The 22,239-nt window shown below is 43.1% G+C and overlaps 1 protein-coding gene across 7 annotated transcripts; it reads left to right on the top strand.

Moving 5' to 3' along the window:
• Positions 1-1,946: 1,946 nt before the first annotated feature.
• Positions 1,947-21,996, top strand: LOC139368393 (SLIT-ROBO Rho GTPase-activating protein 3-like). Of its 7 annotated transcripts, none has more exons than XM_071107204.1 (22): positions 1,947-2,190; positions 7,096-7,179; positions 7,600-7,771; positions 8,042-8,207; positions 8,541-8,603; positions 8,799-8,903; positions 8,997-9,125; positions 12,337-12,558; positions 12,652-12,753; positions 12,916-13,149; positions 13,304-13,388; positions 13,814-13,841; positions 13,953-14,052; positions 14,138-14,198; positions 14,320-14,397; positions 14,967-15,095; positions 15,240-15,345; positions 16,040-16,267; positions 16,375-16,412; positions 16,575-16,740; positions 20,468-20,516; positions 20,763-21,996. In XM_071107204.1, exons 2-22 carry the CDS (start codon positions 7,119-7,121, stop codon positions 20,925-20,927), a joined length of 2,487 nt encoding a protein of 828 aa, XP_070963305.1. In that variant the 5' UTR covers positions 1,947-2,190; positions 7,096-7,118; the 3' UTR covers positions 20,928-21,996. The 7 variants fall into 7 exon arrangements, with proteins under 7 accessions (XP_070963305.1, XP_070963304.1, XP_070963300.1 ...); XM_071107203.1 differs by having other exon boundaries at positions 1,948-2,190; positions 13,814-13,859; XM_071107200.1 differs by lacking the exon at positions 1,947-2,190 and adding an exon at positions 6,604-6,700 and having other exon boundaries at positions 13,814-13,859.
• The last annotated feature ends 243 nt before the right edge of the window (positions 21,997-22,239 follow it).

A 22,239-nucleotide genomic window follows, 5' to 3' on the forward strand; every position in this document is an offset into this window, starting at 1 on the left:
CCATGCTTCATTGTGGGAAATACCGTTCACCCACAACACATCTCACAAAGACATGGCAGTTGGAACAAAAAATCTCAAATTTGGACTCATCAGACGAAAGGACAGAGTTCCACCGGTCTAATGTCCATTGCTAGTGTTTCTTGGCCCAAGAACGTCTCTTCTTATTGGTGTCCTTTAGTAGTGGTTTCTTTACAGCAATTGACCATGAAGGCCTGATTCACACAGTCTCCTCTGAACAGTTGATGTGGAGATGTGTCTGTTACTTGAACTCTGTGAAGCATTTATTTGGGCTGCAAGTTTTGAGGCTGGTAACTCTAATGAACTTATCCTCTGCAGCAGAGGTAACTCTGGGTCTTCCTTTCCTGTAGCGGTCCTCATGACAGCCACTTTCATCATAGCACTTGATGGTTTTTGAGACTGCACTTGAAGAATCTTTCAAAGTTCTTGAAATTTTCCGAATTGACTGACCTTCATGTCTTAAAGTAATGATGGACTGTCATTTCTCTTTGCTTATTTGAGCTGTTATTGCCATAATATGTACTTGGTATTTTACCAAATAAGGTTATCTTCTGTATAGCACCCCTACCTTGTCACACACAACTGATTGGGGGGCGGCAGGGTAGCCTAGTGCTTAGAGCGTTGGACTAGTAACCGGAAGGTTGCAAGTTCACATCCCTGAGCTGATAAGGTACAAATCTGTCATTCTGCCCCTGAACAGGCAGTTAACCCACTGTTCGTAGGCCGTCATTGAAAATAAGAATTTGTTCTTAACTGACTTGCCTAGTTAAATAAATAAAAAAATATTTAAAAAAATGGCTCAAATGCATTAAGAAGGAAAGAAATTCCACAAATTAACTTTTATCATGGTTCATTGAAATGCATTCCAGGTGACTACCTCATGAAGCTGGTTGAGAGAAACCCTGGCCAATATAAAATACATTTTGATTTGTTTAGAAAGAAAAACAAAAACAATGGAATGAGTAGGTGTGTCCAAACTTTTGACTGGTATTGTACATTTTCTCAGAAAACTGGAAAAATACTCTCTTTCGTGGAAATAAAAAGCATTTTGAGAAGTGTTTTGGGGATTGTGCACAAAAGGAAAATTTGGTTTAATTTGTAGCTTACAGTTTCAGAATGAAACTCTAAAGAAGGATAGACTTCTTGAGAAAGGGGAAGAAATAAACTTAGCAATGCGTCAACATTTAAACCAACATTTATACCATACAACATTTATACCGAAACTACAGTCAAAACAAAATATAGATCTGTTAGAAGCCACTTTCAGTTAACAGTCCGCTATTTAATGTGTCTTAGTTGGAAGGGAGGGAAGGAAATACACAGGAAGTTAGAAGTGAGAAAGAAGAGTGTTTGACAGTTCTCAGCTTGTACTTGTATTTTTTAGACATTCAGTAAAACTCTTCCCTTCTCTTAACCACAGGCATACAGTTCTGTTTTCGCGCATTATCTGGTATCTTCACACCTTGCAAAGGCATGACAACGCTGTCACTTCACTCTGCACCATTGTTTCTGGTAAACAATATTAGCTATAAGAGTAAGCAAACTACTGCTCTCTAGTCATGCATAGTATCAGGATTATATCATGTTATATGTGGAGAACATGCTCGTTCAGTGAGATGATATGAATGTGTTTTGTCGTGACATGGTGGGTGGATTTGGCACCACCATTTTAGGACGTGTTACACAATTAAGTGCAATGCTCTCATCAAGTATATTAGTTACTCAGAGTAAGAGATCGGTGGTAAGACTAAATACGGTAATTATAGATGACAGCGCTTACTCTTACTCAGGCTATGTGTGTTACTTCTATACACATGAACTCATAGGGGAAAGTGGATGGAATGACGAGGGAGGGGAGAAGAGGGGGGTGATGAGGAGGAGGGGGTGTGGCTTGAATTAGAAGCTTTCACTCTTCACAACTCTTTCACAAGCTGTCACAGGATGTCTCCGAGAGTGTGTCAGGGGGCAACGGAACAGAGTGTGTGTGTCTGTGACAGAGAGAGAGAGAGAGAGAGAGAGAGAGAGAGAGAGAGAGAGAGAGAGAGAGAGAGAGAGAGAGAGAGCACCCAGGTGTGTGTATTTAACGTAAGGAGGAGGAAGAGAGAAGTTATCGTTTGGAGATAAATGTTACTCACTGTGGAAAAGAAGAGTATTAAAACTAATTTCAGCCAGGTAAGAATCACATTTTCATGACAGAATAACTAGGCCATTTAATTCCCATTTTGTGAGGTTACCTTTTCTCTACTTCCTGTGAATGTGGTTTATTTGCTGTTTGCCAGTTATGAATACTGTATTCCTCAATTTGCATCTCACCCCACTGTGACCTTTATGTGTGGTTGTGGTTGGACCATAACCTGGGAAACACCTAATTAGTACATATGGCAACACATGTAACTATGACATTCATTCCCAATGAAACGCTGCCTTGCGTTGCAGAGGCAGTTGCAGTGTGTTCGGTGTGGTGCGTCAATTTGATTTATTGATCGTATGCGTCACACTGTGTGCGTCGACACGGCTTGACAAAAATGGTAGCAGAAGGTGAATGTTGAACTTCTGTTGCACACATATCCAGATGATGCTGTGTTCGAAGCGTGAGCCTTAGATCAAATCGAATTCGATCAGATACAGCAACTACAAAAGGGTCTTCCAGTTAAAAACTGACCAGTGAACGTCAGTTAAGAATTGGTACCCTGCTTACGTCCTGATGATGATGGCAATAAACTCCAATTCCTGTTGGGTGATTCAATGATGATCACATAGTGAAGGAATGGAGAGAAGGAGAAAGGAAAGGGTGACAAAGCTGTGAAGACAACGTGCTGCATGTACAACATCTGCTTTCTAAAAATGCATTTTCTTAAGCGAGACGACATGTGTTACAAATTCCAAATGGAGATGCAATAGACCTATAGGGGAACCTACAGGCACATACATAGATCAACCGATAGGCATGCCTATCTAGATGGACTGAAGAAATCACAGGCAAAAGTTGTTTTGTTTGTTAAAAGAAATGAAAGGGAGTGAAATTAGGAAGACTGTAAAACAGCTGTGTGACATGTGGAAGTGAATTGTAAGTTAAGAGAATGCTTTTTGAAAAGAGAAGAGGAAGTTAGTTGCCAGTGAAGAGTGAGAGAGTGATAAGACAGACGGAGAGAGAGAAGTCAAGTGACTGGTTAAGGGAGGTCAAGTGAGTCCTAATTTGCTCCTGGGTGCGTGTGTGTGTGTGTGTGCATGTGCGTGTGCGCGTGTGCGTGTGTGTGTGCCCCTGACACAGGAAACACCACCCCTGTCTTCCCCTTTCAAACGATCACTAGAGGTGTCTCTATGTGACAGACAGACAACAGAGAAACAGAGAGGCAGGACAGATGCCAATAATATGAACTACTAACTTCATGAAGGGCAATTCAAATGCAGTTCTTAACCATAAGTCCAGGCAGTGATCATGTACTGACTGATTAAGCTCTCAATCAAATCGTTCCCCTAAAGGTAACCGCATTCCCCATGTCCTCATTTTTCTATTTCTCTTGTTTTTGCTCTGCATTGTTGGGAAGGGCTCCTCAGTAAACATTTCACTGTTAGTCTACCAATAATACTAACTTTATAAATGGCGGTTGAACTGTAGTTAACTGATCCACTACTTCTAAGGCCTTTAACAGTGCCTAACATAAGGAATAACAAACAACACAAATCCAGAAAGACTTCTCTTTTCTCTCATCCACTGGACAAGTTAATGACTCTGGATCCAACGTAAGGGAATCCAACGTAGAGGAAGAATGGAAAATTATGTTGGATCATCAGATCACTATTATGCCAACAGCACCAGGCCTATGCTATTGAACAGAAAAGCAACATTGGCTGGCTGGGTCTGACTGTCATGAAATTATATAGTCATAAACCAGTAACTGTAGTTAATAGTTTGGAAACTGATATAATCTGCAAATCATGTCAACATGAATTGAAGGATTATGTGTGCTGTGTCTTGTCTGGCTGTGCGCGGCAGTAGCCCCGAGACTGCCGCGCAGCTCCCCCAGGGACTGCCAAGCAGAAATATCAGCCCACAGAGAGAAACAGGAGATTGTGACTTGAGTTTCGCCATCAGCTGGAAGACTGTGTCCCTTCTTGATTCTTGGTCAGCGTCAGTTGGAGGAAAGAGAGGGTGGAGGGATGATGAGAGGCGAACCCTCAGTCTACTGCTCTCTCTCCATCAGCTGAGACTGACCATCAGATTCAGGCATCATTAGCCCAATAAAAATAGAAAGCAAATTATTTAAATGTATGCTCACTATATGATAACACTATTACCATTGTGATCATATAGTCTACCTCAAATGTTGAAAGATAATTGAAAAAAATGTCCCGAATAGCAATTGGCAGGGCAATTCAAGCAAAGCCAATATGCGGTGATAATGTATTGGGCCTATAGCTTACTTCACAAACCTCATTGCTACAGTACTGTTTTTTGATTGGTTAATGTTGCATAGGCTTACCTTTTTTAAGTCATGTATAAAACAAAATGTCAGCAGCAGTAGATCTCGGCTTGCATTTTGATTTAAAGTGATCTTGACTCAGAAAAGGTTGGTGACCACTGTTCTCAAGTTGTCCCAGTTAACACTATCAACGTCTCCTTTTACTGTGGCAATTGTGATCGAATCGATGCCATATTAGCCACTTTCAACGCAACATACCGAAACAAAACAAACTACGCAAGAGATGTTGTTGTAGGCAGAAGACATCCGAGAAGGATTCTATTACACACATTACTCAGCCCATAGACCGGTGCGGCCATTTACAGTGCCTTCAGAAAGTATTCAGACCCTTTGACTTTTTCCAACTTTTTGTTACATTACAGCCTTATTCTAAAATGATGGGGTACACACACTACCCCATAATGACAAAGTAAAAACAGTTTTTATTTTTATTTTAGCAAATGTATTAAAAAACAACAACCCAGAAACACCTTCTTTATATAAGTATTCAGACCCTTTGCTATGAGACTGAAATTGAGCTCAGCTGCATCCCTTTTCCATTGATCATCCTTGAGATGTTTCTACAACTTGATTGGAGTCCACCTGTGGTAAATTCCATTTATTGGGCATGATTTGGAAAGGTAGACACCTTTCTATATAATGTCCCATAGTTAACAGTGCACGTCAGAGCAAAAACCCAGCCATGAGGTCGAAGGAATTGTCCGTAGAGGTCCAAGACAGGATTGTGTCGAGGCACAGATCTGGGGAAGCGTACCAAAGTTTACCAAAAGGCACATTGGAGTCTACCAAAAGGCACACTAAGACACTCAGACCATGAGAAACAAGATTCTCTGATTTGATGAAACCAAGATTGAACCCTTTGGCCTGAATGCCAAGCGTCACGTCTGGAGGAAACCTCAACCATCCCTATGGTGAAGCATGGTCGTGGCAGCATCATGCTGTGTGGGGACTGGGAGACTAGTCAGGATCGAAGCAAAGATGAACGGAGCAAAGTGCAGAGGGAAAAAAATGATTTAATCAATTTTAGAATAAGGTTGTAACGTAACAAAATGTAGAAAAAGTCAAGGGGTCTGAACATTTTCCGAATGCATTGTACATTGAACTGGACTGTGTTTACAGCATGATCAGTCGTGAGTAGATGCGCTTGTTTTGAGATCAAAGTGAGAGCTGCATATAGCCGCGTGTGCACATTTAGTTAATATCCTTTACTTGTTCCTAGGCCGTCATTGAAAATAAGAATGTGTTCTTAACTGACTTGCTTAGATAAAGGTAAAATAAAAAGTGAGTTATTAGCCCAGTTATAGATCACTTGTAGTCAGCAATAGGGGAGTGATTGCTTTCAACAAGAGCACAAACGTGTAAATTACTAGACATCTTTGAAAAGCGAGTCAGATAAAGAGCTTTTTTTGTTGTATTTTGAGACAGACTTGAATAAGCTAAGTAGCTAATAGGCAGAGAGTACAGTAGCACGATGTGTCTGATCCTCTGTAATAATGTTATGGGGAATAATATTTTTTTTATTTTGTAATGTAGTTTCTTGCATCAAACAACACAACAACATTTTCAGTCACCTCTTTGCCTGACAGACAAGTGGATTAACAGGTTAATGTCAAGCCCTGTATGTTTTTTTTTCTTTTCAAAAGTCTCATGGAATGTAAGATATTGAACACCACACATTTGTTGCTACTGTAAACTGAATGATAAAACAGCTATTTCCATGTTAAAATGTTATGGGATGCATTTTCTCCATTGTTTTTGATGGTAAGCCACTTTGGTAGGCCTACATTATGATCAAATAGCCACAATAGCCTACAAGGCCACTGTTAAAACTGTAACTTAAAGTGGGTACATCCTCAGTGTTCACAGTAAACGCACGCATATAATTTTCACGCCGTTCAAGTTTGCGCTCAGCACACCTGAAATGTGCTCGGTGCCGAAAAAAATGAGAGGGAACATTGGTTACAGTTACTAAATATATTAGTGAAACCACCCGTAGCTTGTAAAACGAACATCCCCTCGGCGACAGTGCTGTGTACCATGTGGCGGTGGCAAAGTATTATTTATAGAGCAGCTGAAATGTTTCTGTTGCTATTTTTCGCACAGCATACGACAGTTATGCAGCAGCGGGAGCAGAGCGACGCGTTACATGCCAACTGGCTTTCTACGCAGCTAGGCTGGCTTGAACTAGATGTGTTACAGTAAGAGAATACTGTTTACAGTCACTCTATTTCAGTCAGTCTATCCCAGGCCGTCTATCTCTAATACGTGGATACTGTGGAGTCCGTCGGTCTGCATTGTAAACAAAGAGTGTCACAGAGCGTTGTTACTAAGTGTTTGGGACAGAATGTATCAAGACGCGGCAGGGTAGTGTACACTACAAGTATAGACAGAAAGGTTTTCAAGAGTTAGGTCAATAATCAAGTGGACTTTGTCCCGGATGAAGGGTCATTAGCTGCACACATACAGATACTCTCTAAGAAGCATGGGTACAGTGAGGGTTTTTGCCAGGAACTAGGTAGCAGGTTGGTTGTAAGGTTTCAGGTTGAACTATCGCAGAAAACCTTGTGGAATTATTGGCATCTCTTTGCAACAGGGTTTCACCCTGCCAGAGCAACAATGACGTCAAATGTGAAGCTGAGAAAAGTGGGTGTTCTAGACTATGACACACAAATCAAAGGTAAGGGAACTCCTCGCTACTGTTTTTACCCTCTAACGTTACTCTACTGTACTGCTCATATTTAATGTTTTTCTTCTCACCGCTCTCCGGTTGGTACATCATAGTTCTAGTTCCATGCATGTCTGTCTAGTCACAGACTGAGTCCATATTAAATGCTTATTGACTGTAAACACATTGGACTCAATGGTACAACACAACCGTCACCTTCAGCATTTGGTTGAAGGTCTACATGTACAGGACATGGAAGTGTAGAACTCAGTCACTATTCAAAGACAGTAAACAAAATGGAGGCATCCCTCTGTATATCTCTCCACTTCCCTCTTTCTTTCTCTCTCCTGCTCTCACGCTCTCTTTCTCCCCCCCCCACCCTCTCTCTCTCTCTCACCTACCTCCCTCCCACTCTCCCGCTCCCTCCCCAAGAGGTGCGTTGTCAGTTGTTGGACCAGTTGAAGGTGTTGGACCTGCAATTGGAGCATAAATCTCAGCAGCTTCAGGACCTGACAGACTACCTGCGAAGACGCAGTGAGATAGAAGGGGAGTATGCACGCTCGCTTGACAAATTGTCTGAGAGGTTCACCTCCAAAATCAAAAGGTAAATTGCTCCAAGCTCTGTTCGTGCTATGTCTGTTAGTCCTATGGTCATTGAATTGGCAAGATGTCACAAACAGATCTGGGATCAGGCTAGAGTTGAGGTGGTCTTTATGTCTCTGAATCCACTCTACAAATGACATGTTTCCCAGACACAGATTAAGCCTATTCCAGAACAAAAAAACAGTGTTTTTTAATTTTCCATTCTAGTATTTTCCATTCTAGTAAATTTATGGTTAAACCATGGCCCTTTCCCTGTGCCTCTATCTTTCAGGAAGGAGCCCTGTAGTGGCCAGTCTGTGGCCCAGTGTTGGCTGGTGCTCTTGGCTCAGACCAGACAGGAGAGCAGAGACCACAGTGGTCTGAGTGAAATCTGTAGGACCACCCTAACCGAGCCCCTTACTCACTGTCTGGACATCACACAGCGCCTGGCCAAGAGGGTACTGCTCCATCTTCATTTGATTCATTCAGCCAGGATAGTCCACTCAGTAACATTTGCACTATTTTACAGGGAGTCCTGGGGAGTCATATTCCTATGTCTAATCTGTACATTTCTCAATCTCTAATCTGTCTCAAATCTGTCTCAATCTCTAATCTGTCTTTGTCTCTAATCTGTCTCAATCTCCATCTCTAATGTCTTTATCTCTAATCTGTCTTTATCTTCATCTCCAATCTCTCTCTCTCCATCTCTAATCTGCCTCTATCTTTGCCTCGGCCTCTGTTTCATTCTCTAGTCATCTAACACATTTATTGGTTGATCTCTTTATTTCCAGAGTAAAGATGTCTGTACCCAGTTACAGGATGGTCTACTGAAAGTCACCACAGAGCTACAGACAGTAAGTCCAACATGTGTGGGAAACAGACACCAGTTAAGAAACAAAGTATGACATATTTTCTAAAATAGGACACGATGAGATATAAAGTAGTCGTCTTGGTATTTGCATGATATGACGTATTGATGGAGGTTCTCTCTGTGTGTGTGTGCATGTGTGCTTCAACGTTTGTGTGTGTGTGTTTCTCCTGGCTTGCAGGCATGGAGGACCTACTACCAGTACCATTCAGATTATGTGTCTGCAGAGGGAAAGCTGAAGGAAGCAGAGAAACAGAAACAAGGCACTTCTAAGAAGATAGAGAAAGTAAAGAACAGCTCACATCCCTTTTTTCAAAGTGTGTGTGTGTGTGTGTGTGTGTGTATGTGTGTAATGGCTCATTCCGATGTGTGTTTCCAGAGACAGTGTAAAGTGCAGGAGATTCAGCTGAAGTGCACCAAGGCTCGAAACGACTACCTCCTCAACCTAGCTGCAGCCAACGCTTCCATGAACAAGTACTATCTCCAGGACATCTCCTCACTCATAGATGTGAGTGGTGCTTCACAGCTGCTGTCTGGCGCCAATAGGGAAGACACTGGATTGTACTGAAAAGTACCAGCCATAATACACAATGACTGCAATGCAATGATGCAAACTCAGCGGCCTTGTGGTAAGAGTGTCTGCCCTGAGATTGGAAAGATGGAAGTTCGATCCACGGCCGAGTCATATCAGAGATTGTAAAAATGGGATCCGAGGCGTCTCTGCCTGGCACTAAGCATTAAGGAGATAGATTAAGGGTAAGGCCCTGCGATAGACTAGCGTCCTGTCCAAGGGGTGTACTTGGACATCACACTACAGAAACAAGAGATAGGCTCCTGCTTCTATGAGCCGTTCTGGCTCACACAAGCCAAGGTTTACTACAATACTTTACAATACAATGTGCATCCAACATGTTATCTACAAGCAGGGTTGGGGTCAAGTCCATTCAGTTAAATTAAATTCAGGAAGCAAACTGAAATACGCCATGAAAGTGACGCGGCAAGTAGTTTGGAATTTTTGTATGCTTTTTGAATAGCCTTTAATGGGCAAAAATGTAACGCAATGCTCTTCAGCACAAAAATGTCATAAAAGATGTCTTGCAGAAGTAAACTTATCCATAAACAAAAATATAATTTTAGATTTACGCTACCGGTCAAAGTTTTAGAACACCTACTCATTCCAGGGTTTTTCTTTATTTTTTATATTTTCTACATTGTAGAATAATAGTGAAGACATCAAAACTATGAAATAACACATATGGACTCATGTAGTAAACAAGAAAATTGTTAAACAAAATATATTTTATATTTGAGATTCTTCAAATAGTCACCCTTTTCCTTGATGACAGTTTTGTACACTCTTGGCATTCTCTCAATCAGCTTCATGAGGTAGTCACCTGGAATGCATTTCAATTAACAGGTGTGCCTTCTTAAAAGTTCATTTGTGGAATTTCTTTCCTCCTTAATGCGTTTGAGTCAATCAGTCACTTTAAGACATGAAGGTCAGTCAATACAGAACATTTCAAGAACTTTGAAAGTTTCTTCAAGTGCAGTCGCAGAAACCATCAAGGGCTATGATGAAACTGACTCTCATGAGGACCACCACAGGAATGGAAGACCCAGAGTTACCTCCAAAATTGCTGCCCAAATAAATGTTTCACAGAGTTCATGTAACTCTGTGTGAATCAGGCCTTCATGGTCGAATTGATGCAAAGAAACCACTACTAAAGGACACCAATAAGAAAAAGAGACTTGCTTGGTCCAAGAAACTCGAGCAATGGACATTAGACCGGTGGAGATTTCTGGTTCCAACCGCCGTGTCTTTGTGAGACGTGGTGTGGGTGAACGGATGATCTCCGCATGTGTATTTCCCACCGTGAAGCATGGAGGAGGAGGTGTGATGGTGTGTGGGTGCTTTGCTGGTGACCCTGTCAGTGATTTATTTAGAATTCAAATACAAATCTAATTTTATTTGTCACATTCACATGGTTAGCAGATGTTAATGCGAGTGTAGCGAAATGCTTGTGCTTCTAGTTCCGACAATGCAGTAATAACCAACGAGTAATCTAACCTAACAATTTCACAACCACTACCTTATACACACAAGTGTAAAGGGATGAGGAATATGTACATAAACATATATTAATGAGTGATGGTACAGAACGGCATAGGCAAGATGCAGTAGATGGTATCGAGTACAGTATATTCATATGAGATGAGTAATGTAGGGTATGTAAACATTATATTACGTGGCATTGTTTAAAGTGGCTAGTGATACATTTTTTACATTAATTTTTCCATTATTAAAGTGGCTGGAGTTGAGTCAGTATGTTGTCAGCAGCCATTCAATGTTAGTGGTGGCTGTTTAACAGTCTGATGGCCTTGAGATAAAAGCTGTTTTTCAGTCTCTCGGTCCCTGCTTTGATGCACCTGTACTGACCTCGCCTTCTGGATGATAGCGGGGTGAACAAGCAGTGGCTCGGGTGGTTGTTGTACTTGATGATCTTTATGGACTTCATGTGACATTGGGTGGTGTAGGTGTCCTGGAGGGCAGGTAGCTTGCCCCCGGTGATGCGTTGTGCAGACCTCACTACCCTCTGGACAGCCTTACGGTTGTGGGCAGGGCAGTTGCCATACCAGGCGGTGATACAGCCCAACAGGATGCTCTCGATTGTGCATCTGTAAAAGTTTGTGAGTGCTTTTGGTGACAAGCCAAATTTCTTCAGCCTCCTGAGGTTGAAGAGGCGCTGCTGCGCCTTCTTCACCACACTGTCTGTGTGGGTGGACCAATTCAGTTTGTCCGTGATGTGTACGCCGAGGAACTTAAAACTTACTATCCTCTCCACTACTGTCCCGTCGATGTGGATAAGGGGGCGCTCCCTCTGCTGTTTCCTGAAGTCCACAATCATCTTCTTTGTTTTGTTGACGTTGAGTGTGAGGTTATTTTCCTGACACCACACTCCGAGGGTCCTCACCTCCACCCTGTAGGCCGTCTCATCGTTGTTGGTAATCAGGGAATTCAAGGCACACTTAACCAGCATGGTTAATCTGGTTAATGACTACCACAGCCTTCTGCAGTGATACGCCATCCCATCTGGTTTGGGCTTAGTGGGGCTGTCATTTGTTTTTCAACAGGACAATGACCCAACACACCTCCAGGCTGTGTAAAGGCTATTTTACTAAGAAGGAGAGTGATGGAGTGCTGCATCAGATGACCTTGCCTCCACAATCCCCCGGCCTCAACCAAACTGAGATGGTTTGGGATGAGTCGGACCGCGAAGTGAAGGAAAAGCAGCCAACAAGTGCTCAGCATATGTGGGAACTCCTTCAAGACTGCATTCCAGGTGAAGCTGGATGAGACAATGCCAAGAGTTTTTAAAGCTGTCATCAAGATGAAGGGTGGCTATTTGAAGAATGTCAAATATAAAATATATTTTGATTTGTTTAACGCTTTTTTGGTTACTACATGATTCCATATGTGTTATTTCATAGTTTTGATGTCGTCGCTATTATTTTACAATGTAGAAAACCCCTTGAATGCGTAGGTGCCCTCAAAATTTTGACCGGTAGTATACCTTATTTGACCGCATTTTCATGGATTTCTTGAAATAATCTTGAAGTCCGTTCAAAAGACCATGGACATGAATAGTACGTAGGAACGTCAGTTTGCTTCCTGAATTGACTGTATTGAAATCTATTTGCCATCTCTGTGTCTCTCTCAGTGTTCAGATGTGGGCTACCACCTGTCTCTGTCCCGTGTGCTGTTGGCCTACCTGTCCAGCCGGTCCTGGGATCAGCAGAACTTGAGTGTAGGGCTGCAGCAGCTTCAAAGTGCTGTGTCTGGACTGGACCAGAGTCAGGACAGAGACAACCTGCTACAGACACACACCAACACCTTCTGTCTGCCCCTCCGCTTCCACTTCCAGCCACACGACGGAGACCAGGTAGAGTGTGTGGCTTGTGTATCTCGACGTCACATGTCTTTGCTCCCACCTGTCTGATATCCCCTGATTCTTCCCTGTCTCTGTTCCTCTCAGGTGTTTGAGGTGAGTGCAGAGCAGGAGATTAGGGGTGAGATGGAGACCAGGTTCCAACAGCTACAATCTAAACTCACCGGGTTCACCCAGGAAACGGAGGAGGTAAAGTCCAGTCCACCCAATCAAATGTATAAAGCCTTTATCAACTGTTGACACAAAATGCTTTACAGTAACCGGGCCATGACTCCCTCAAAAGCATAAAATCGACCTTGTAGTGGATAAGATGGATTCCAATATATTCACTACACACTTTCTCCCTCCTAGGCAGATAAGACTCTACGGGCGGCCCGCGTTACCCTGCTGGAAGGTATCAGTGATGATGACCTAGATCCTCCACCCTCCAGCAGCCAGACCCAGGGCTCCCAGGTCCATCTTCAGTCCCCGTCTCAGAGCCAAGGTCAGGGGGGAAGCAATGAAAGCCTGACCAGCAGCAGTGGCAGACCTAGTCTGGCCAGACGCAGAGCCAACCTGCAGGAGACTGAGATCCTCTACTGTACTGTGAGTCATTATTAAACTGACTTACACATAAGGGTCAGGCCAAAAGTAGTGCACTATAATAGTGGGGGTTACGGTAATGATGAAAATGAAATACAAGGAAATGGTGGTGGTGATGATGATGACTTTTTTGAATTGTGTTTGATTCTTCTCTCAGAAAGTGAAGGAGTATCTCTGTAAAAGCTCTCTGGTATCCAAACTACAGGCTAAACATGATCTGCTTAAAGTGGCTGTAGAGAAAGGTACAGCACTAACCACTTCTACAATACGAGAGCTTGGGACGATACGTTTCTATCTGCATTTTTGTCCAAATGTAGTTATTGACATCAGCCTTGTTCTGTTCAATGGTCTCTACTTATACAGTACTCTAAATGCCCCAATTTATGTTGTAAAGTTCAAAAGAATACAAGAACAAAAATAACGGTCACCATTTAAACCCAATGAGGGTTCTGAACATTAATGGCAGAATCCTATTTTTTCAGATAGAACCTAATAGTTCCAAGCTCTTGAATACACACACAACAGTTCGGCGTGACTTTGTAGTATAGCCTCATATACAGTACACTCATTGTTGTTCCTTAATTGCCCAAGTGTCATTTTGGCTCTTCATTTCCTGTAATGCAGCTGTTACAGCTATCCTAATTGTTGCTTTTTCTTCCCTTCCTAGCTGAAGCAACCAATGGTCATCAAGCCAGGTCGAGTTACATTCCTCTGTAAGACCTTTATAACTGCCTCATAAGAGTAACATAACAGTTTAGGGCACTGTCTCATAGTCAAATGACTAGTGTGTCTTCTCCCCCCTGTAGTGGGAACTCCAGGAAGTCTGTTCATGCGAGGATGGCGGGTCAACCTATAATCCAGTTCACCCACAAACTCTTCACTGGAGACATGCTCTCGTTCATAAAGGTGCCAGCCTATTGTTGCTTTCTGTCTACATCTCATTCTCCTCCTTGGTATCCTGATTTCAATCAACTTCTCCCAATATTCTCAGGCATCGGGCCAAGAGATCCCAGTGGTTGTGGAAAGCTGCATTCGCTTCATCAACCTCAATGGTGAGCCATTGTTGTGCATGTTTGGTGGATATTGATGCTGTATATTACAAACAGCTAATGGACTGTAGCATGTATCTATGAAGGTCTTCATGTCTGTCTGTCAATCAATCCTAAACTGTAGGTCTCCACCATGAGGGTATCTTCAGAGTACCAGGGTCTCAGGCCGAGGTCAACAGTCTGAGAGATGCGTTTGAGAGAGGTAGGCCCGTCTGCTGTCCCTGTCTGCCGGTTGGTCATTTATTGGAATGAATCTTGTCCGGGAGGCAGCTCTGCAGGGTGGTCACTAGTTGGCCTAGCCACAAAGTAATACAATCAGATTTAAAACCTAACCCTAATCTTAACCACACTGCTAACCTTGTCTAACCTAACCTTAATTGTTTGTTTTTATACGATATAGCCAATTTTGACTTTGCGGCTAGCCCATCAGGCAGAAACCACTCAGCGCTGCCTCCAGGACAATATTCATCCCAATAAACATCAACCTGCTCCTTGCCTGCTGCTCTTGCTGCTTCTAGTACAGACCTGGGTTCAAAGTATCTGTTTCAGATCATTTGTCTTTACTGGATTAAGCTGGCATTGGGCTAAATGTAACCAATGGTATAGTCCCAAAACAGCAAGCTCAGGCAGGCTCAATTGAACAGTCAGAGCATTTAGATAGAAAGTTAATATTATTTTAACCTAGGTCTGGTGTCTATGGAAGCCGTAGTCCAGCGCTGTAGTATTGATCATTAATAATGGTGGGAAATGTGCCCTTGGTGTTCCCTGTAGGAGAGGACCCCCTGGCAGACAGCAGGTGTGACATGGACTTAGTTGCAGGAGTACTGAAGCTCTACTTCAGAACCCTGGAGAACCCTCTCTTTCCTCAGGACAGCACCAGTCAGCTCCTGGAGTACGCAGGTAAGTGTGTGCGTGGGGGGGTTGGGTGATTGTATGTGTGAGGGTGGGTGGGTGGGGGTTGTTTGAGTGTGTATATGTGTGCATTGGGTAGCTTTTCATATGCTTTTCCTTAATCTTTCTCCTTGTTGCACCCAACCCTTCCAGAGATTGATAACGAGACAGAGAGAGCAGCTCAACTCAAATCGGTCATCTCCTCCTATCCTCCACCTGTCATCATCGTCATGAGATACCTCTTTGCATTCCTCCATCAGTAAGTATCTTTGTTCTATTTCTAAAACATTGTACACCAACAAACACTTATTTGGGATTTTTTACTGTCATTGTTAAGAGGAACTAACCATACACTTACCAGACTTACCACAACGCCCTTGCAAATGTCAGTATTGCAAAGAAAACCCTCTGTTCAAAGAAGAGAGAAGCAGCCATTTGATGAGATAGCTCTTTTCTAAAAACACAATCAGGTTGCTTCCCAAATGGCACCCTATTCCCTATATAGGCTCTGGTCAAAAGTGGTGCACTACACTTACAAAAAAAGGGTTCCAAAAGGGTTCTTTGGCTGTCCCCATAGGATAACCCTTTTTGGTTCCAGGTAGAACCCTCTGTGGAAAGGATTTTTCATGGAACCCAAAAGGATTCTACCTGGAACCAAAAAGGGTTATTCAAAGGGTCAGGGAGCCATTTGGTTCAGCACTAAGAGCTTGAACTGTGAAATTTCAGCTGTCTTATTATGTTATTCTTCTTCTTTCTCCCTTTCTCCCTTTCTCTCTCTCTTTCTGTCTCCTTCCCTCTTTCCCCCTCTTCTTCTCTCTTTCCCTCCCTCCCTACCCCTCTCTCTCCATCCCCTCCCTCTATCTGTCGCTTTCTCTTTCTCTCTTTTTCCCTCTCCCACTCTCTCGCGCTACTTCCCTCCCTCTCTCCCCTTCTATCTCCCCCTCTTTCCCCAGTGTATCCCAGTACAGCGATGAGAACATGATGCAGCCCTATAACTTAGCCGTGTGCTTCGGCCCCAGTCTGGTGCGAGGGTTGCAGGATGAGGATGTTGTTACTCTGCAGCCTCAGATCAACTCTCTGGTGAAGGGCCTCATTTTGCAGCACGAGAGCATCTTCCCCAGCCCGACCGAGCTACAGGGACCGGTGTATGAGAAATGCATGACGCTGGAGCAAGACGACTGGTGACAGAAAACGCATAGATAAATGGACAGCGACCTAGACAAACACACACGCAAGCACATACTCAGGCACATACACTTGATGTTGATCGTCTGTGTTTATTTTGCAGTGAGGAGGGAGAAGGGGATTCAGAAATCCTCAGTAAAGGTGAGAAGGGGCCGGCTGCTAACTTCATGTGTGTTTGAGAACCAGTCATTTGACAAAGGGATATTGTTTTTCCATCTATGCTTTATGAGAAACATAAACCCGAAATCTTGATTGATGTGCATTGTCCCAGTCCAAAAAATGTTATAACTCTTTGTGATCCAGAGTCCGAGTCAAAGGGAGAGCGATCTCGATCCAATAGCAGCTGCAGTTCCAGACCATCCCCAGCAGGAGGGAGTGTGTCCCTTGGAGAAAAGTTCACCATACAGATCCCCATGGCAGGCCCCGCCTTACATAGCAGGCCCCGCTCCCCCCGCTACATACGCAAAGAGTAAGTACTGTCGTGTAATCAAAGTTGTCTGGATGTGAGTAAAATAGCTACTAACGGTGTATCCTCATGAAGGCACATTTATTGCTAACGTCAAGTTGCTTCATATTACAAGCCACATGAGAGAGAAAGATGCTTTCCTCACGAACCGCTAAATTCCCACAGGCCCTCATTAGCAAATGCCCAATCAGGATGCAATATTCAGAACACCACATCTTCCCTTTTCAGAGAACAAAGATTAGACTTCCTTTGTCTCAATAGACCTCAAGGGATTATTTTGCTTTTATGTCAGTAGGTCTGTTCCTGTCTAGTTATTCTAGAACATTTCTACATAGTCATGAACATATTTTCTGTAAACTTTAACCCAAAATGTCTAATTTCTTTAAACATAAATCTACCCCACAGGTAAGTTAGAACTGTAACAACTTGACAGCTGTTGTTTTGTCTTATTTATTGGTTTTAACTTTGGGCTCAGTAAGATCGTGGTGCTGCATGTTCCCTCAGCACTGTTCCTGTGACTTTTGAGTCAGTCACCCACACCTGTGTTCCAGGTGGGAGTCTGCTGAGGTCGCTGGCTCTGTGACTCTTGTTGAAACCTTGCTGTACTGCACTCATTCTCTCCTTTTCCTTTGAGCTGACCGCAGCTGTGTTTGGGAGTAATGAGTCTAGCAGTGACGGGAGTGTTGGCACTGTGGTTTGAAGCTTTTGTCCCATCAGCAGTTGCCATTCTGGAGTGGAGTTGACTGATAGGCCGGCAAAGCAAGGTAAGGGTCAGCTGCTTTCTTGAGGAGGTTCTTCACCGTCTGAGCTTTCTACTGCTGGACTGCTGGTGACATGGCAAAATCCATACTCGGCAGCGAAGTTGGAAAGGGATCTTCCGGGGAACTGAGGCCCATTGTCCGTAAGCAGGACCTCAGGTACCCCATGGTGGGCAAAGATGGACTTCAGATGAACTACGACGCCCGCAGACTTTGTTAGCGACAGGTTTGCGATCTCCGCATACCTTGAGAAGTAGTCCACCACTAGCACGTAGGTGGTGCTTTTCAGAGTGAACAAGTCCGCGCCCAGTCTTTGCCAGGGTCTCTCTGGAAAGGCGTGATGAAGGTTGTTAGCTTAACTGACTCCTCGGCTAGCGGGATCTGCCAGAAGCCCATGTTCAGTTCAAGCTTGTGAAAGATCTTCGCCCCAGCTAGTGAGCCAAAGTTCTGCTCGACAGTGGGAAGTATGTATTTTTCTCTACACACTGACTCATTGAGACTGGTGAAATCAACACATATCCGGACGTCCCTCTTCTTCATTGGGACAACCACCGTGCCGGCGCAACAGTCCGTGGGCTCCTCCGCTCTGGTGAAAACCTTTCCCGCGCTCTAGCTCATTCTTTTGTTGTTACTGTGTCACCTCGCAGGCAACTTTGATGCTGTTTCACTTCTTCCGTTTGCCTTGCCATCTCAATGGCTCTCTCTAGTGTGAGATCTGTATCTAGCTACATACGTTCTGACAGACGCACGTCTGCTAACCCAATGACTAGCCTGTCTTTAATTAGTTCATCATGCAAAAGTCCATAGTTGCAATATTCTGCTAGGGCATATAAGGCTGTGACAAAATAATCCACTGTTTCATTTTCCCCCGGTCTCCACATGTTAAAGCGGTCTCGCTCATAGATCACATTCTTTTTCACAATAAAGAATGCATGAAATCTCTTATTTGTCCATACTGCTTTTGCTCGAGTTTGTTTAGGTTTAGACCCTTACAAGACGTCCTCTCTCATACAGTACATGAGAGTGTTTACCTGGTTCTCCTCGATAGATTTGTGAAGATTCTCCCGCAATGTCTTCCATGCTGATTAGCCTCCTCGATTCTCCCCCCAAAAGCTTTCAACCAGGTACTGTAAGCTAAACTCTGTTAGCAAGTCGTTCTAGTCCACTTCTAACACCATGTCGCGTAATCAAACCTGTCTGTATGTGAGTAAAATAACTACTAACAGTGCATCTTTATGAAGGCACATTTATTGCTAACTTCACGTTGCTTCACATTACGAGCCACATGAGAGAGAGATATGCTTTCCTCATGAACCCCTACATTCCCACAGTATATGGCCAATCAGGATGCAGTATGCAAATAACACCACAAGTACCATCAAAGATATTTCACCTATTACTGTGGTACCTGTACCACTGAGACTTTAAACCACATTGTAGCCCAGTGGCGGTCAGTGCCGTTTAAGATGAGAGAGGAAAAAAAAATTCCATGAGCATGGCCTTTTTTCTATTACAGCATATTGGATGACTGTTATTCAAATTCCATTCACCCAGTTCAATGTAACAGTAATACGTTTAGGCTACTACATGATACTAAAATTTTCCCTATACCCATCATGAGGTTGCTACAACCTAGCCTATGAATGAAGTTTACAACGTAGTCCCACACAGGTCGAGGGAAATTTGAGGTGACAAACAGTGACACATTCAATACCGCCTTGCACACTCTTGCCTGCGTCTAGATGATATAGGGTGTAATCATTAATCCAACAGTTATAAACGAGTTTCTATTGGACAAATTCAGGTATGTTTACCCCAATTTTGTCCCGTTTGCTTCCGTTTTAAGAAAAGTTTTTCAGCAGAGTCAGCGGAATGAATACCCAGTTCACTTTCATAGCAGCCAGATTGTATTCCTTCTCGCATCTATGTGATCTCCACCTCTCACCTTTTCCCTTCGCTTGTGGACTTCAATGCACAACACATCAGCAGTATGGCGAAAAAACCTCTCCAAGCCAAACCAGATCATAACCGCTACACACAGCCTACATCATTGTCACCATGTTAGCTAAAGTAACATCATAGTCAACATAGATAATAGAACTAACGCGTTAGTAAACTCACTACAATCATGCAGTAACGTTACAGTGTACAGTCAGTAAGCAGTTTAGCACTTACAATGGCGGGCCCCAGAGGCAATAAATTAGGAAAACCAGATACAGTGTTGTGTTGGATAGTCATAGCCAGCTAGCTTTCATAGCATCCTCTGCTTGAGCAGTGTGTTTGAGTAGGCTAAACTACATAGCTGCATTTGCAAAGTAAGTGAAACTGAAAGTGAAAAAAATTCACAAAATCTCTCTTTCGCTCTCGCTTTTCCTTCATTTAGGAAGAAATTAATTTAACTGTTCAACTATTGTCTTTCTCTCTCTTTGACTCAACTACTCACCACATTTTATGCACTGCAGCGCTAGCTAGCTGTAGCTTATGCTTTCTGTACTAGATTCATTCTCTGATCCTTTGATTGGGTGGACAACATTTAAGTTCATGTGCAAGAGCTCTGATCGGTTAGAGGATGTCCCCCGGAAGTTGTCATCATAATTACTGTGTAAGTCTATTGAGGGGGGTTAGAACCATGTCTCCTAGGTTTTGTATTGAAGTCAATGTACCCAGAGGAGGACGGAAATAGTTGTCCTCCGGCTACACCATGGTGCTACCCTACAGAGTGCTGTTGAGGCTACTGTAGACCTTCATTGCAAAATAGTTTGTTTTAGTCAATTATTTGCATCCACTGCTGTAGCCATAACTTTGGTAGTAATATGTACCATCTACTCTGATATTCACAGGGTATTTTTACTAGTTATTGTTGTATTGTTTTGGCACTCAATGTCATAAATTGTAGTGACCTAAATAAGCTTAAGCGGGGGAACTGAAATTCTCTCTCTACCCTCTCTCTTTACCCTCTCTGTTTTTCACAGAGCCCAGGACCTGTCATCCAGTGAAGATATAACAGTTCAGGTTGACAAGGTCTGACATGTTTTTCATTAAGCTAATATTTAATATTTTATTTCTGTAATTACCGGCAGCAGCTGTTGCAATTACTGTTGTCATTTTTGAACTCACTAAGCGTGCATAATAAGAGGTTTGCGACCACGCTAGAGGGACTCCACTCCGGTCCAGTGAAGAAAAACATCTCTGTCCTCTATTCTTTTTCTTCCCTTCATCATTGTCCCCCTCCTCCCTCCTCCTGTATTCCCTCTTTTCATCTCACAGGAGGTCTGCCGCCAGATGAGCTCTGTCTTCAAGGAGCTTATCGCTCGACAATCATTCCCTCCTCCATATTCCTCCACCCCCCCGGTCACCTTGTCCCGCTCTTCCCAACCTCCTCCAGAGCAGAAGAAAGGAGGGGTCGGGCGCAGAAGGGAAAGACCTGTTTAGATCTGACCAACTGGACTGGTAAAAAGAGAGAGGGGACCAGAATGAATTAATGGCTCGATGGATGAATAAATGAATGAGAGGGAATGAAAGGAAGGAGAGAGACGAAAGAGTCAAGAGACTTAGACAAGATGACACAGTGTAGGATGACAGGTTGTGACAGCAGCCTTTGACAGTGGGATTACAGATGGCTGGGTTACATGAACCGCAGTCAGTTCACTGTACTGTGTGAGTCTGCTCAGACAGCAGCCTTCATTGTAAAGCCTGTGAATGGACAGTCACAGACAAAAGGGTTTGACTCCTACTGTGAAGCCTTTTGTTAGTGTGTTTGATACAACACACCCCAATGACCCCCACTCTGATTTTCACTGTAGGGCTGTGTCCCCATTCTCCACACTTTTCCCAAAGTGTGCACTTGCACAGTCCCCGCCATGGATTTGAAAAGCATTGGATTGTAAGCTTTAAGGGGATTCTTGCTATTGCAAGTGGACAGACAGGTTTTGATTCTCACTGTGAAGCCTTCTTTTTGGTTAGCCTGATCCCAGATCTTTATGTGGGACCAGGCTGTGTTTGATAGAACCCCATTGACCCCAGTGACACACTCCAGTGACCCCAGTGACTTTCAATGCTACACAGTCAATGGCAGATTTTGAGTTGGTATATCATAACTTATTTTACCCACAATGACTTGGAATGTACACTATTATCAGTGTTGTTTGTATTCTATGCTCTTGTGGTTATGGGCCTATGGAGGCCCTCTATGCCCAATGCGTGCAATGCCAACACCAAGACAAGCGCTCACTGATTTGGTCAGTTCACGGTTCATGTTTGGGTAGGCCTATAATTATGAACATTCAACGGCCATATGGTCTTTATCATAGAGATCCTATAAGACATAAGTTCTATCAACTTGTATCAGATGAAATGTCAATTTTTAACCTGTACCAGCAAGATCTCCTGTCTGTGATTGAGTCATTGAGCTACTGATAACGATGAACTTTTAAATGTTGTATTGTTATTTTTATATCGTTTTCTGGATCTGATGATTGTTTGAATAAATGTTTATGTTGAATTTGTTCAGAATTTCCCATGTTAATGTAGGTCTGTACTTCACATTGTACTGGATACTGAGAAGATATTTGCAGTTATACATTTGCTCACTAGGTGGCAACACCAACTCACAGAGAGGATGCAGTATGTTTGTGTTCTATGTTGTTGGAGGACTGTATGTTCTGGATGGGGGAAACTAATGGGACATGGCTGATGTGCAAATTATTTTTCATTTCTGAATTGGTTAAAATTAGGTTTGGGTTAG

The sequence above is a fragment of the Oncorhynchus clarkii genome, chromosome 16, assembly GCF_045791955.1.
Source record: "Oncorhynchus clarkii lewisi isolate Uvic-CL-2024 chromosome 16, UVic_Ocla_1.0, whole genome shotgun sequence".
Taxonomy (NCBI): domain Eukaryota; kingdom Metazoa; phylum Chordata; class Actinopteri; order Salmoniformes; family Salmonidae; genus Oncorhynchus; species Oncorhynchus clarkii.

Coding starts and splice junctions, on each gene's coding strand:
- LOC139368393 (XM_071107197.1), top strand. Junction 7,180..7,599: donor CTATGACACACAAATCAAAG/GTAAGGGAACTC, acceptor TCCCTCCCCAAG/AGGTGCGTTGTCAGTTGTTG. Junction 16,268..16,374: donor ACGCTGGAGCAAGACGACTG/GTGACAGAAAAC, acceptor TTTATTTTGCAG/TGAGGAGGGAGAAGGGGATT.